General features: G+C 40.8%; 1 protein-coding gene across 1 annotated transcript; it reads left to right on the forward strand.

Moving 5' to 3' along the window:
• The first annotated feature begins 256 nt into the window (after nucleotides 1-256).
• On the forward strand, nucleotides 257-15,892 carry Iho1 (interactor of HORMAD1 1). The gene is made up of 7 exons (XM_051173743.1): nucleotides 257-318; nucleotides 2,998-3,172; nucleotides 6,544-6,707; nucleotides 11,403-11,451; nucleotides 11,862-11,949; nucleotides 13,727-13,830; nucleotides 14,793-15,892. The coding sequence occupies exons 1-7, from the start codon at nucleotides 263-265 to the stop codon at nucleotides 15,879-15,881; spliced, it is 1,725 nt and encodes a 574-aa protein (XP_051029700.1). The 5' UTR covers nucleotides 257-262; the 3' UTR covers nucleotides 15,882-15,892.
• Nucleotides 15,893-16,245: the final 353 nt, after the last annotated feature.

Here is a 16,245-nt window from a genome sequence, read left to right on the forward strand (position 1 = left end):
AGTTGACCATTAAACTTGCCCTAATCTTCCTGCTTCTACCTCCTGAAGTTAAGGTTACAGGTGTGTGTAACCACCACATCTGGCTCATAGTGCAGTTTGATAGCAAAAAAAAGTCCTTTTTCCGGCACATTAAGTAGTGGAATTTTTCACCAATTGGATCAGAACAAAACTGCAGAAATGTTCTTACATGTCATTAGTACAGTTGGAAATGTACTGTATTAATGTTCTGAATATTTCTCTGTTCTTTAATAGAAGTATAAAAATGAATTTTAATGTCTGGAATATCAAGGAGATGCTCAGTATTCCTTCAAGCTCTGGGTAAGTTTCCTGGTTATTTTCTTTGATAGTTAAGTCCTGTGGTTTTATTGATCTCCTAGAAAATCTCATTGCTATAGCTGGAGTGGCTGTTGAATAGTGCTACAGGTATCCATATTGCCCCTGCTTTTCTTCTCTGTTACTGCTACTCCTTTCTATGCTTGTCTTTTTCCTCCCAATTATTTTGTGAGTGGAAAAGTGATGTCAGTTCAAGGGAGATAGCTGAAGGTAGAGTGTATATCTGTCAAGCGTGAAGAGTTGAGTTTGAATTCCCAAACCTATGTAAAAAGCTGGACACGGTGACATGTGCCTGATAGCCCATCCATGATGAGATGGGAGTTAGAGACAGCCACTGTGGCCTATGTGGCAAAGTTCCAATGAGAGACCTTGTCTCCAACAAAAGATGGAAGGCACCTAAGGACAAGCAGACAGTGTTGCCCTCTGATTTCCGTACAGATGCTGTTCATACACACATGTACACCTGCACCCACACGAATATACATTTGAACATTACACAGACACACCCACAGGTAGTATCAACACAGCTGTGTATATCAGCATTGTATACAACATTCAGTCTGGTTCACACAGATATAAAGCCCCAAATCTTGAAACTGATCTGAATTAAGCAATGCTTTTGGAAGAAATAAAATCAGTGGTGTTCAGATGTCTGTTTATGTGATATAATTTGTAGTTTCTTTGAAGAGCCACTCCAGCTACTGGCAAGACCTGTGTCTACAGTCCACTGAGGTTTTAGACTGGGTTTCCATCAGGCTACAATTAACCTACCATTTCTAAATCATGGGGAATGTCTGAAAAGGGATTTAAATTGGTTTTGTGTGTGTGTTTGTTTTTGTTTTTTGTTGTTTTTTTGTTTTTGTTTTTGTTTTGCATGACTTCAGCATTGGATAGTGTCTTTCCTTCCTAACACTTTCACAAAGAAACTTGCCGATTAAAAAAGAAGAAAAGAAAAGGCAAATCTAGGGGCTAGAGTGATAGCACTGGTTAAGAGCACGTACTGCTCTTGCAGAGAATCCAGGTTCAGTTTCCAGCACCCATATAGTGGTTCACAACCATCTCTAACTCCAGTTCCAAGGGATCTGATGCCCTTAACTCCTTGGACACTAAAGACATGATACATGGTATATATACATACATGCAGGCAAAATACTCATACACATAAAATTAAGTATTATTTTAAAATCTACTCTTTTTATTTCTCAGAGAAAGCCTTCTATTTATACAGAGTAGAGAAAACGTACTTTTGTTTAATTCTGTCATCATTTCTATCATTGCTTTAAGATATAATCCTATGCCAGGTTGGGCATTGGTGGTACATACCTTTAATCCCAGCACTTGGGAGGCAGAAATAGGTGGATCCCTGTGAGTTCGAGGCCAGCCTGGTCTACAGAGTGAGTTCCAGGACAGCCAATTACACAGAGAAACACTGTCTTGAAAAAAAAAAAAGAATATTTTAGAAATAGAAGCACTTACTCCATTATAAGCTTATTGTTTTGTTTTGTTTTGTTTTTTGTTTTTTGTTTTTTGTTTTTGTTTTTTGGTTTTTCCAGACAGAGTTTCTTTGTGTAACAGCCCTGGCTGTCATAGAACTCACTTTGTAAACCAGGCTGGCCTTGAGCTGACCAAGATCTGTCTGCCTCTGCCTCCTGAGTGCTGGGATTAAAGATGTGTGTAACCCTGCCTGTCCCATTTATTGGGGGTGGGATGGGGCAGGATTGGTTGTTGCTTTTTGTTTGAGACAGGGTTTCTCTGTGTAACAGCTCTGGCTGTCCTGGAACTTGCTTTGTAGACCAGGTTGGCCTCAAACTCACAAAGATCTGCCTTTTTCTGTCTCCTAGGGTTGTGATCAAAGATATGCACCACTCCCACTCCATTTCTTATTTTCTGAGTTAAGGTCCCATATTGCACAGGCTGGATTTTGAATTCCTTATATTGCTGCCCCCATCTCCTAAGTGCCAGCATTACTGCAGGAATCACAGAAGCCACCATGCCTGGCTTTATGGGTGTTTCATTTTGTTTTGCTTTTTGAGGCAGGGTCTTTCTACACAGCCCTGGCAATTCTGTAACTCTGTAGATCATCTGGCCTTGAACTCACAGAGATCTGCCAGCCTCTGCCTTCTGAGTTTCTGGGATTAAAGGCATGTGGTAGGGTTAAAGCCACACCCAGCTCAGTCTCTTGTATTGTATTGTATTGTATTGTTATGTTTCCTTCTCTCTCCAATCCTGTTCCCCTTCCCTCACTTTCCAAACACTCAGTTACAAATATGTCATAATGTAGGTTTAAAATTCACAAAAATTATATGTAATAGAGTTCACTTTAAATAAAGTTCTACTTTTTTACATTTATTATTTGTGTGTTGAGAGGATGGTGGTATACTATGGTTTGAATTTTCATTTGATTATTCTCCAGCTGTCAGAATCAAAATGTGGGGCATTCATAATTTCCTTGTGGTTCTTTATAGGTCATAGAGGCAGTGTATAGAGGACTTAGAGGTCAAAACACACATGCCCAGAGCTACATAATAGAAAGAACCTGTCCCAAAAAACGACAAAACAAAGCAAACACGTACACTTCCCAACATTCTGAAATAGTAGCTGTTGAGTTGTGATTTCATTTGTTCAGGGTAAATGTTTACTTCATGTTTTCTTGCTTCATTTCAGGATCACTAAACCATCTAACTGGAATAGTAATCAGGCTGATTGTTCTTCTCCCAGTGATTCCCAGTTCCTCTTTGGATCTCAGTTTTGTCCAGAAAATTCAGAGAGTCTATCTACATCCTTGGATGTTGGTGCCTACTCAAGACATCCAAAACAGACACAACAGAATTCTGTAGATGTGAGTTTGATTTCCAGTTAGTTACATTTTCTTTTTGAGGCAGAATCTTGCTGTGTAGGCCAGTCTAAGGCCCATCCTCCTGTCTCAGCTTCCTGGTTCTTGGGATTATGGTGATAAGCCACCATTTTAGCTCTGATTTCTGGAATTTCTTTGCACATATTTTTTTCTGAGACAGAGTTTCTCAGTAGCTATGATGCCAGTCCAGGAGCTCATTCTGTAGACCAGGCTTGCCTAAAACTCACAGCGATCCACCTGCCTCTGCCTCCCTGAGTGCTGGAATTAGAGGCATGTACCACCACCACCTGGAAAATATTTATTTATTATGTATACAGTGTTCTGCCTGCATGTATGCCCTGCAGGCCAGAAGAGGGACCTATTGATGTTTAATAAGGATCAGGAGAAACAAATAGGCCGAATAGATGTTTATTCAGGGAGAAATAACTCACAACATAGACAGATGAACACCAGCAGGTTCCTGGTCCCAAGGATGCCTCCGGAAGTGCTCCTGTCCCCGTGCTGCAAGCAATAGAGTTCTCTGAGCCCCTTCCTCAGAACTAGTTCCCCCAGATCACAGCAGGCCCTGTCTCCATCCCCCCATGGGCGTGGTCTATGCCACAGGTGCAGACAAGGTGAATATCTCACTACAGGGACCAGACCTCATTATGGATGGTTGTGAGCCACCATGTGGTTGCCAGAAATTGAACTTAGGTCCTCTGAAAGAACAGCCACTGCTTTTAACCTCTGAGCCATCTCTCCAGCTCTTCTGCACCTATTTCATAGTTCTTATGGAGATAAACTAAAAAGAGAATTTTTCTATTGGAATGTGAACATACTTTAGAATTATACTCTGAAGATTATTATCCTAAATGGATTAGTGCTTGGTTAATGACATGTTGTTTTATTTTGTTTTGTTTTTGAGTCAGGGTCTCACTATGTAGCCTTGGCTATCCTGGAACTCCTTTTATAAACCAGTGCTCTTAACTGCTGAGCCATCTCTCCAGCCCAAAACCCTGTCTTGAAATAACAAAAACAAACAAAAAGGATAAATATAATCACAATTTTATTCATACATAAATATCTATTAATCCTCAAAAATAAAACTGAAAAATATTTAATGATCATAAAATACATCAAGCAAAACTTGTTGATCCTTCCCTCCTCCTCCATTCTCTATCTCCCCGTACACCCTCCTACAACTTTTTTTGCACTTTTCCTACTTTCTTGTTCCATTTCTTCTATTGTCCTCCACTCCTACATTCTTTTTCCTTCTAGTTTTCCTTTTCTAGTTTCATAGACTATACCCACACTCACATCCACACATACATATAGATAAGCATTAAAAACTGGGATCTGGTCTGGCATTGGTGGTGCATGCCTTCCTTCAATCTCAGAACTGAGGAAGCAGAAGCAGGCAGGTCTCTGTGAGTTCAAAGTCAGCCTAGTCTACAGAGCAAGTTCCAGGACAGCCAAGGCTACACAGATCCTATCTCAGAAACAAAACAAAACAAAAAAATCCTCTGAGATCTGCCTATGAAAGAGCACTTGAGATATTTGTCTTTTTGAGTCTGGGATTTTGTTACTGCTATTTTGCCTTTTTTTTTTTTTTTCTTTTTTTTTTAAATCCTTCTTAGACATTTATACTCTGTAACCCAGACTGATGAAGAACTCATTGTGTAGCCCAGGCTACCTTAAAACTCAAGGTTAGGGGGCTGGAGAGATGGCTCAGAGGTTAAGAACACTGGCTACTCTTCTTCAGGTTCTGAGTTCAATTCCTAGCAACCACATGATGGCTCACAACTATTTACAATGAGGTTCAGTGCCCTGTCTTGGCTTGCAGGCATACATGCCAGAACACTGTATAAATAATAAATAAATCTTTAAAAAAAAACTCAAGGCTGTTACACCAGTCCATTGTGCACCATGAGGACAACACATATGGGTTCCAAACACTTTAATAAATAATCACTTCGGGGGGGTCACTTGGTCACTGATCTATCATTGCTACAAGACAAGGTCTTGGGAGCCTTCTGGCAGTGTTTATAAGCACAAGAACCACACACATTTGTTGCCAAGTTACAGTTACAATTTTCACCAATATGTAGTCAAAGATTAGGGACTTTCCTTGTGTGTTCCATCATTGTCAACCCAAAATTGAAGCTTTTTAGTCCAACCAATCAGATTCATTTGTTCTTTCTGTTGTTAGCAACAGCCATAATGTTTTAGAGAACTAAAGGGTATAACAAACCATTTTCATTGTTTAAGGACTTGGTCAGCCATTGGAAAGTTCTCAGCTTCCAAGGCCTGGGAACTTGAACTTTGTTCCACCTTACAGGTGAAATAGAATCTGAAGTCAAAATGGCAGTACCTAGGCCAAAGTGCTTTTGCCTGCTGCCTTCAAAGGCCATCCTTCTGCCTCCTGAGTGCTGGGATTCAAGACATGTACCACCATGTCTTCTCTTTTAACTTTTTTTTTGTTCAAGAATGGCATTTAATTTTATATTTAGACTTGCCTATATCAAATACTGCAGTGAGTAAGTAAGGCTAGCTCAATGCTTTAGGTTAATAAAGCATTATACGTATGATCTGTACAAAAATTGATGGTAAGCTAGGCAGTGTGGCACTTAGGAAGCAGAGGCAGGAGGATCTCTGTGAGTTGGAGGCTACAGAGCTAGTTCTAGGACAGCCAGGTACTACCCAGTGAAACCCTGTCTCAATAAATTAAAACCAAGGACTACTGCTCAGTGGTTAAGAGCACTGACTGCTCTTCCAGAGGACCCAGGTTCAATTGCCAGCATCACATGTCCACTCACAACCACCTGTAATTCCAGTTTCAGGCGACCTGACACACAGGCAAAACACCAATGCACATAAATTTAAAAAAAAAGAAAAGAAAAGCCAAGACCAAAAAAATGTATGCTAGTGATATAAAGGGATAAATAAATGCACTTCATGAATGTTTAGAACACTTTTTTTTGTAAGAAATGCAGGAAATTGATCTTCATACTGCAGCTTGTGCTATAGGCCTTGTGAAAGTTATCAACAGATATTATGTTCAACAGAAGCTAAAAATAGTGATTTGAGTTAAATATATTTATGTGAAACTTTAATACCACATCTCAGAGACAGAGTAAATGATTTTCTATTGTTTCTTATAAATGTACTCAGTTGGTTTTGAACCATTTTAGCTGAAATTTTAATATTTCTGCACTAATAAGTCACTTTATTATAATTTCCTGTAGATACAAATAATAGAAAAGCTACATGCTTTATTTTTAACCATATGTTTGGTACTTAAATATCATTAAATTCTGCATTGTACAGAGAATAGTGTGTGGAATTTGATGTTGATTTTTTTTTTTTTCATTTAACAGAATGAACCTAGTATTTTCACAAAATACCAGACAAAGCCCCAGCTGTTTGGAGGTGATACAAAGGATGAAGGTTTATTTTCTCTTCCTTTGCCAGTTGGAAAATCAAAAGGACTCTTGAAACAGTTTGAGGAGAAAAAACGAAGGGCAACAGACAAATGTGACAGGTACATTTTTTAAGAGGATGAGAAAGCTAATGTTTTATGAAAGAAACAAATGTACTATCAATAATCAAATAATTAACTTTTATTATGCTAGCATATATTAGGGCTGTGCAAAGGAAACATAATTAGTATTACACACATGGGGTGAATGACAGAGGAAGGTAAAGAATACAATTTATGGGCAGGAGAGATGGGTCAGAGGTTAAGAGCATTGGCTGTTCTTCCCAGAGGTCCTGAGTTCAATTCCCAGCAACCACATGGTCTATAATGAGATCTGGTGCCGTCTTCTGGTCTGCAGGGGTACATGCAGAACAGTATATATAGGGTAAATAAATATTTTTAAAAAAGAATATTATTTATTATGGAAATTCCATAAATCTGCCAAACGCAAGCTAGAGAACCAGGGAAGCTGATAATATAATTCTGTATGAATTAAAGGAGAGAGATGGCTCCTTGTTAAGGTTTGAAGTTTGACTTACGAGCTCCAATGTTTGGAAGCAGAAGAAATTGGATGTCACAAACCATGAGGAGAATCTTCCCTTCTTTTGTCTCTGGTCAGGTCATCATTATTTTTGGTAATGTGCCTGTACATTGATAAAAATTAACTTGGGTTTTTTTGTTTTGTTTTTAAAGGGTATCATGTAGCACCCTTCATATCTTTGTCAGCAGTAGTGCTTACCTTGCATGATAAAACCCTAGGTTTATTTTCTGTCTCCACAAAATAAACAAATATTAAATGAAAAATCAAGACAACTTTGGAAGCTGGATATTGGGGAAGTGCATCTGGAATCTCAGATTTTAGGAGACAGGAAGAAGCAGGAGGATCAGGAGTTCAAGGTCATCTTTGGCAACATAGTGAGTTCTCCTTGCAGGCCAGTTTGGACTACTGCAGACTCAAAACAATAACTGCAATGCACTCTTCCTTTTCTTTACATTGCTTGTATGTGTATTAGTTCCATTTCTGTTGCTGTCCATGATAAAATACCCAGACAAAAGAGCCTAAGAAAGGAGGGTTCATTTGACTCACAATTTCAGGTTGCATTCTATCTTTGTAGAGAAGTCAAAACAGCAGGAACTAAAGCAACTGATACAGCACATCGGCAGTTTGAGAGCAGAGAGGAGTGTATACATGCACGCCCTCAACTTTTTATATAGCCCAGGACCCACACCCAGGGATGGTGCCACCTACTTTTCTGCTGAATCTTCCCATGTCAGTTAATGTAATCAAGACAATCACCAAGGAATATACTCACAGACTCACTTAATCTGAACAGTTCTTAGTGAGATTCCTTTCTCAGGTGGCTCTACATTGTGTCAAGATGAAAATTAAAAATGGTCATCAAAGTGTGTGTGTGTGTGTGTGTGTGTGTGTGTGTGTCCGTCCCTGTCTGTGGAGACCAGAGGTGCACTTTGGATGTTTCCTTCAATCATTCTCCACCTTTTTGTTTTCCACTTAATTTTTTGTCTCAGTGAACTTTGACCTCATGGATTCATCTTATACTAGCTAACTAGCAAGTCCCATGAATCTTGTTACTGTCTCCCCAGCACTGGATTAGGATGTGCATCACCATGCCTGGCTTTTATGTACATGCTGGTGCTCCAACCTCAGGTCCTTATGCTTCCACAGCAAATAATCTACCCACTGAGCTGTTTTCCCACTCACCCTGCCTTGGATTTTGAGGCAAGGTCTCTCACTAGGACCTGGACCTGGGGCTCACTAATTAGGCAAGGTTAGCTGCCTGTTGAGACCCTGCATGGGTGCTTGGGATAGAACTCACAACCTTATGCTTACATAGTAAGTACTTACCCACTGATCTGCATCCCTAATGCTTGAACTCTTGCCTTTTAGTTTTTTCCTAATATACTTTTGTTTCTTTGAGGCAGGACCTCAGTGTGTAGCCTAGACTGGCTTCAAGTTTGTATTGATCATTCTGTGCCTTAGCCTCTCAAGTACTAGGGTTATAGGTATGAGCCATTAATACCTAAGTAGTAATTTTTGCTTTCCTTAGTGTGACTTGTAGATTTGAATGTAACTTTTTGTCTCTGGAAAACAAAAACTATATTTTAAAATATGTAAAATTCAACTAATATTATATTGATTCTGGCTAAATTTCTACCTTCTAATTTTTATCTTTTCAGATCATCTAGCATAGGATATTAAATGACATCAATATTATTATTATTACAATTATTTTGGTTTTTCAAGACAGGATTTCTCTACGTAGCCCTGGCTGTCCTGGAACTCACTATGTAGAGCAGACTGGCCTCAAGCTCACAGACATCTGCCTGCCTCTGCTTCCTGAGTGCTGGGATTAAAGGCATGCACCACCACCAGGCTAGATGAGTCTGTGGTACATGATTTTTGTCTTGTGTAATGATGGTAATTGAACATAGGGTTTCTCGGTTTCTCAAACATTAGGTAAGTATTCTACTACTGAATGATACTCTCAATCCAGTGTAATATATAAATTCTTTTTTTGTTTGTTTGTTTGTTTGTTTGTTTTCTTGAGGGGATTTTGAGACAGGGTTTCTCTGTAGCTTTGGAGGCCATCCTGGAACTTGCTCTGTAGACCAGGCTGGCCTTGAACTCACAGAGATCCACCTGTCTCTGCCTCCCAAGTGCTGGGATTAAAGGTGTATGCCACCCCCAGTGTAATATATGAATTCTTAAGTCAATGTTTAAGACTTATTTTAAGACTTATTTTCTCCTTTTTATTTTATTTATTTTTATTTTTTGGAGACAGGGTCTCACTATATAGACCAGGCTGACTCAGAACTCAGAACTGCCAGACATTCATTCATTGCCCTTCCACTCCTTCATCCCCCAATACTGGGACTAAAGGAATGAGTCACCATGCACAGCTGGACATGAACAATTTTTTTTCCTTGAGACAGGTGTTCTCTGTTCAGCCTTGGCTATCCCAGAACTAGCTCTGTAGACCGGACTGGCCTCAAAAAAGAAAAGAAAATATATTCCTCATCTAAGACCAACAAATTAGTGCTTCCTGCCTGGTCTAAGAATGATCTGAGTTCAATCCCTAGTACCCACATAGCAGAAAGAGAGACCTGACTCCACACATACAAATATACACACACAAATAAGTAAAAACAAACAAGAAAAATGAAATGTGAAGCTAAACATGGTGGTTTTCTCCCAAATTCTTGGCATTTAGGAAGCTGAGATAGGAGCATTACCAGGAATTGCAGGCAAATCTGAACTAATATGTAATCCTGTGTTAAAAACACTGACTGAGGGACTGGAGAGATGGCTCAGCAGTTAAAAATATTTGCTGCTCTTGTAGCAAAACTGACCCAGGGTCAGTTCTCAGCACTCATGACAGCTCATAAGTGTAACTCCAGTTCCAAGGGATCCAATGCTGTCTTATGGTCTCCACAGGTAGTACATAGTACACTAAATACATACATGCAGACTTAATACTCGTACACACAAAAATATAAATATTGGGGCTGGAGAGATGGCTCAGTGGTTAAAAGCACTGCTCTTCTGGAGGATCTACGATCAATTCCCAGCACCCACATGGCAGCTCACAACTGTCTATAACTCCAGTTCCAGGGGAATCTGACACATTCACACCAATGCACATAAAATAAAGGAAACAGCCATAAGACCTGATGACTTGATTTTAATCCCACATGGTGAAAAGAGAGAACTAACTCTCACAAGTTGTCCTCCGACCTCCACATCCACAGTGTACACACAACCTCTCTCTTTCTCTCCATGAATGTAATAAAAAAAAAAAAGGCAGGGAGCCAATTGATGGATAGCTCAGCAGATAAAAATACTTAGTGACAACCTGACTTTAATTCCCAGAATCTCCATGGCTGAAGGAGAGCACTTACTCCCTCAAGTTTTTCTCTAGTCTTCACATTGTGTGCACACACATGAAATGAGTGTACATTTAAAAATTTAGACTAACAGCCAGGCAGTGGTGGCACACACCTTTAGTCCCAGCACTCAGGAGGCAGAAGCAGGCGGATCTCTGTGTGTTCGAGACCAGCCTAGTCTACAAAAGCTAGTTCTAGGACAGCCTCTAAAACCACAAAGAAACTCTGTCTCGAAAAACAACAAAACAAAACAACAAAAGAAACAAATTAGACTAACAAATACAAAATTTGTAATTAACAAAAAAACAATTTGTGTATGTGCTTGGTTTGTTTGCTTGTTGTTTTTAAACATAGTCTCACTATGTAGCCACAGTTGGCCAGGAACTTATATAGACCAGGCTGGCCTTGAACTCACAGAAATCCACCTGCTTCTAAAATCAGGAAGAAAAGCTGGAGAGATGGCCCTGTACTTGTTGCTCTTGCAGAGGACTTGGGCTCAGTTCCCAGCACCTGCATGGTGTTTCAGAAACATCCTTAACTCCGGTTCTAGAAGATCCAACAACCTCTTCTGACCCCCCTTGGGTCATACACAGAGACACACAGTGCAGACAAAATGCCCACATAAAATAATAGGAAAACAAAAAAGCAGCAGGATGGAAGGAAGAAAAATGTGATTTCATTGGAAATAAGTTTGAGTTTTGGCTGGACAACTGAGTCTTTTCTGATCTCCAACTCTGATCAAGCAATGTTTGATGCTCTGATAGATGAATACCTGCCATAATCAGATGTTGCATGCTATTTCAATATGGCACAAAGATTTATTCTCACCTCCCCTTTTTCTTTTAACTTTAGTGAGATGCTGTACAACTTTGTTTCTCATTTTCAAGAAGTCATTCACAAGGTAGGCAGAGCTAAGTTTCAGAGAATTGTCTATCTTGGGAATGGAATCATTGTAGTGGCATCAGCTAATGTAGAACAACAGCATGTTTGCCATTTTATAATTAGCTAACCATTCTCCAAGTCAGTGAAATAAGACAGCAGCTGGTGCTTTTGTCTTTTTAAGATTTATGTTTATTTCATGTGTGTGGGTGTGTTGCCTGCATGTATGTCTATATACCACATGTGTGCAGTGCCCTTGGAGGTCAGAAGAGGGCACTGGATCCTCTGGAATTGGAGTTGTAGACAGGTATGAGCCACCATGTTGGTGCTAGGAATCAAACCCTAGTCTTCTGGAAGAGCAGACAGCACCCCCAACATGAATCATTTCTCTAGTCCCCATGTGAATTTCTTTCTTAATTTTGAGTCTCTTAGTTGCAGACATCTGTGGAAAAATCTGAGGAAAATCTCAGTTCAAGAAGCCAATCTATTTTGGATTCTTTGGAGACTATAGCCAAGACATGTGAGTGTCCCACATTTATTTTTATTTGATTCTATTTGAATTTTTGTTAGCGTCTCAAAGTTGATGACATCAGTAGAGGGCACTAGTGAGCCGTGAATATGACCCTTCTGACCCTTGCCAGGTCCCCAGGGTGTGGTTCCATACTGGTTCTGTTTTAGATGAACATTAGGCCTGGATAACGGAGCTCACTGCTATGTGACAACACTCTTATTTTTGTTTGTTTTTATTTTGTTTTGTGACAGGATATCTCTTTACATAGCCCCGGCTGACTTTTAACTTACTACTAGGCTGGCCTGGAACTCATAAAAATCTGTCTAACTCTGCTTCTCAAGTGCTGGGATTAAAGGCATGTGTCACCATACCAACTTGTAAACCTTTGTGCATTTTTTTTTTTCTGAGAAAAGTTTGTCTGTAGGCCTGGCTGGCCTGCAATTACTAAATGAGATATAAAAGTATATATTAGAGGCTGGAGAGATGGCTCAGAGGTTAAGTAAGAACACAGACTGCTCTTCCAGAGGTCCTAAATTCAATTCCCAGCAACCACATGGTGGCTCTCAACCATCTCAAAATGAGATGTGGTGCCCTCTTCTAGCATGTAGGCATACATGCAGGCAGAACACTATATACATAATTTCTTAAAGTATATATTAGAGAACATCACTTAGGTATTTTAGACTTTAGAAAGTAGATGGATTTCTCTAGAAGTGGAGTTACAGACCCTGTGAACCAACAGGATATATAAGTGCTGGGAATTGAACCCAGGTCCTTGGGAAGAGCAGGAGTGCTCTTAACCACTAAGCCATCTTTCCAGCCCATGCCAACACTTTGATCCCATGGTGGCTTTTGCGTAGTACTCCTCAGCAATCTTGCTGTCTCAGGGTATGCTAGTTCTGCCAGCCTTCTCGCCTCATGCCTGAAATGAATCAGCGGCTTCCCTAGTCTCACATGGCTTGCCCGCTGTGCCATCTATAGACACACTCCTTCTTAGGACTTAGAAATATTCCAGTCACCTGCTGTTCTCACTGCTTTGGTTTCAGTGAGAGTTGTTTGATAGTGAATCAGCCTTGGTCTCAGTGTCAGTTATAGTGTAAGGTTTGTAAAATCCCCTCCCCCACCAATGAAATGTTTTACATATAGATGAACACCCTTATAAACAGTACTTTTCTAGAATTTTCTAAGAAATATAGATGATTGTGCATCTGTTCTTGTTAGCATTTCTGTTTATTTTTTATTTTGAACTAATTCAAGTCAGCTTATCCACATGCCAAGGGATGAATTACTCATGCTTTACAAAAATCAATGGATTTGTGTGGCTTATAAAATAATTCCCATCTGTCTGAAAAGAAGCACTGCACTGTTTATCTACTGATTTCCAACCTGGGCTAAACACAGGACAGCTGTCCATCTGTGTAGAAGTGTTAGAACTAGAACTGTTACCTTCACAAGAATAAGCAATGCTCAGAACAGAGGCAAATGAGGGAGGTTCCCTTGTGTACTGTGATAGGATAACCCACTTACCAGTGCCCCAGTCAAGTGAAGTGAGGGAGTGCTGGGAGGCGAGGCAGGGGAATCTCTGTGAGTCTGAGGCCCGCCTGGTCTTCAGAGCCAGTTCCACCCTGCCAGTTTGTCATGGGTTTGTTTAATTTTTTTTGTTTCTTTCTTCATCAGGCATTTCACACAAAATATTTTATATAATCCTGAAAGGTATAGGTGCTTCTCTTTGTACTTACGGGGAAAAATTATTAGGAAAAAATAACTGTCCTTGTTTTGTATTTAGTTCAAGAGAATGCACAGGCCCAGCGTGACCTGATGTTTGAGGCAGTTCGAGACAAAGGCAGCATGGAACAGGCCATCCTTGAGCTACAGAAGAGATCTGAAGCTGTAAGTACAAATAAAGCTCTCGCTTTACTTAGCCTTGTTGCACAGGGTTATCTTGAGGTGCTGGACTCAAGTGATCTTGCCTCAGCCTTCTGAGTAGCTGACACTACAGACACATGCCATGCCCATGTGTACGTTTATCTTTGTCTCTAAGACCAAGAAATACACTTAATATGTGAGAAATTTTCATCCAAGACCAGAAACTAGGATGGTTCTTTTTTCAGTAAGTCAAGATATAGTCTGTCCTCAGGGTTCCCTGGCAGCATGTATATCCCAGCCTTGCTCACAGTGTAGCTATGCTTATTCTGTGAGGGTCAAGCCTTATCCAATGGTTGGGTTTTCTTAGTTTTTTTGTTTTTATATTTTGAGGTGGGGGTCTCTCTCCTGTAGCCCAGGCTGTTTAGAAATCACTATGTAGCTCAAACTAGCCTCAGAACATGCTAATTTTTATTTTATTTTATATTTTAAAATTATTTTATGTTTTATATGTAAGTGCTTTGCTACATACATGTTTCTGTACCATGTTTGTGCTTGGTTCCCACAGAAGTCAGAAGAGGGCATCCAGTTCCCCTGGAACTGGAGTTATAGATGGTTGTGAGCCATCATGTGGGTGATGGGAACTGAACCTGGGTCCTCTACAAGAGTACTCTTTTTTATTTTCTTGGTCTTACCGCCCCCCCCCCCAAACAGGGTTTCTCTCTGTAGCTTTGGAGGCTGTCTTGGATCTTGTTTTCTAGACCAGGCTGACCTTGAACACACAGAGACCCACCTGGCTTCAAGAGTACTCTTGCTGAGTACTTATAACCTCTGCTCTTAATCACTGACCCATCTTTCCAGACCCATCATGCTAGTCCTCTTGACTCAGCTATCTGAGTGCTGGGATTAGGGTATAAACTACCATACCCACATCTGTTCTCAAATTTTATTGTGTCCATCATTCTCCTCTTTCTCACTGCCTTTCTCAGAGACATGCTGAGTTTTTGGAGATGAAATCCGACCTGAAAAACCTTGAAGTTTTAGTTACCCAGCAGAGTAAGGACTTCCAACAGCTTTGTGAGAAGCTGGGCCAGCTCAATGTGCCTGGTGTCCTAGAAGAGCTGAAAAAACTCCTCTCTGCATCTCAGGTAATTGGACATCTGAAAGACAGCACTTCTCAGACTTCACCAGCTCTGATCCAGAGCCTCCATTTTACTGGGCAGGAAAAATGCACCTCTGAGGCCCAGGCGTCTCCTACAGGGAATCCCAGTAAGAGTTCCCAGAGGCCTAGGGAGTTTGGTGTCTGGGATGAAGGAGCAGAGAGTGGTGTTTTTCAGAAGGCTGCATTGCCAACAAGTGGACCCCATAGAGGAAGTGAGCATTTGAAGAACGTGGCCATGCCGACTTACTGTAAGAACTGGGTTATCACCACCAGAAGCCTCAGTAACCACTGCTCTAGCCTCCCAAGCCAGAAGGCCAGTGGTGACAAGGATCTAGTTGCCCATGAAGTCTCACAGCTGGACTTAAATAAGTTTGAATACAGAGTGAAGAATGTCTGCCTCCAAAATGATGCCCAAACCATGTATTCTTCTGACCGGTTTGAACAGTCAGCAACTGAACAGAAAGGCAGGACCAGAGGAAAGGGGAGGAAAGGCAAGAAGCAGCAACCCAGGAAATCACAGAGAGGCAGGCTTCTAGCTAGAAAGCAAGAACAAACCCCAAGGAAAGCCTGTGCTTTTGTCTCAAGGCATCATCGTTCCCAGACTCCAGTTTCTAGCCCACAAGGGCCCCTCATCTGTTTGCGGGCCCCAAGAAGCTCTACAAAGTCAGCCCATCCTGTGCTGGAAAGAACAGTAAGGACCAGAAAGACAGCAAGGGCCACACCTGGGAGCATGCTACAGTCTACCCAGTACTCCTCTCCAGTCTATGAGAGCTTATCCAACAGTTCCCAGGGGGATCCACAGATAAATTGGTTCAGTAACCTCAGCCTTGAAAAACCAGAGCCGCCTCCGTGTAAGAAGGGAGGGAAGAATTTGCTCTGTGACCCGGATTTTGACAGTAGCGATGACAACTTCTAACTCTGCCAACAATGACTTCAGCTGATGGTTAATTGATCTGTTAGAAAGGCAAATTGCAGAACATTTGGACTGGGCAGTAGCATAGAGTATCTGAAGATGACTTATCCAGCCTCAGAGTTAGAGGCCCTGGCTGATGGTGGTCAGTAGGAGGTGGGCAAGAATCCAGTACTCTGGGCCACTCATGACTAGGGTATAGACGTTACCCTTAGTTAAGAGAGGAAAATGTGTGAAGACAGTGGCAAGAGCTCAGTCAGCCTGTGCTGAGATATCAGGAAGGTAGGTGGCCTTGTATTTACAATCCTCCTGCCTCAGCCTCCAGAGTGCTGGTACTACAAGCATGTCTCAGTCCTCAGCTGTAAATCAG

This window comes from Phodopus roborovskii, unplaced genomic scaffold, assembly GCF_943737965.1.
Source record: "Phodopus roborovskii unplaced genomic scaffold, PHOROB, whole genome shotgun sequence".
Lineage (NCBI taxonomy): Eukaryota > Metazoa > Chordata > Mammalia > Rodentia > Cricetidae > Phodopus > Phodopus roborovskii.

Coding starts and splice junctions, on each gene's coding strand:
- Iho1 (XM_051173743.1), top strand. CDS start 263: ATGAATTTTAATGTCTGGAATATCAAGGAGATGCTCAGTATTCCTTCA. Junction 319..2,997: donor AGTATTCCTTCAAGCTCTGG/GTAAGTTTCCTG, acceptor GCTTCATTTCAG/GATCACTAAACCATCTAACT. Junction 6,708..11,402: donor GCAACAGACAAATGTGACAG/GTACATTTTTTA, acceptor TTTTAACTTTAG/TGAGATGCTGTACAACTTTG.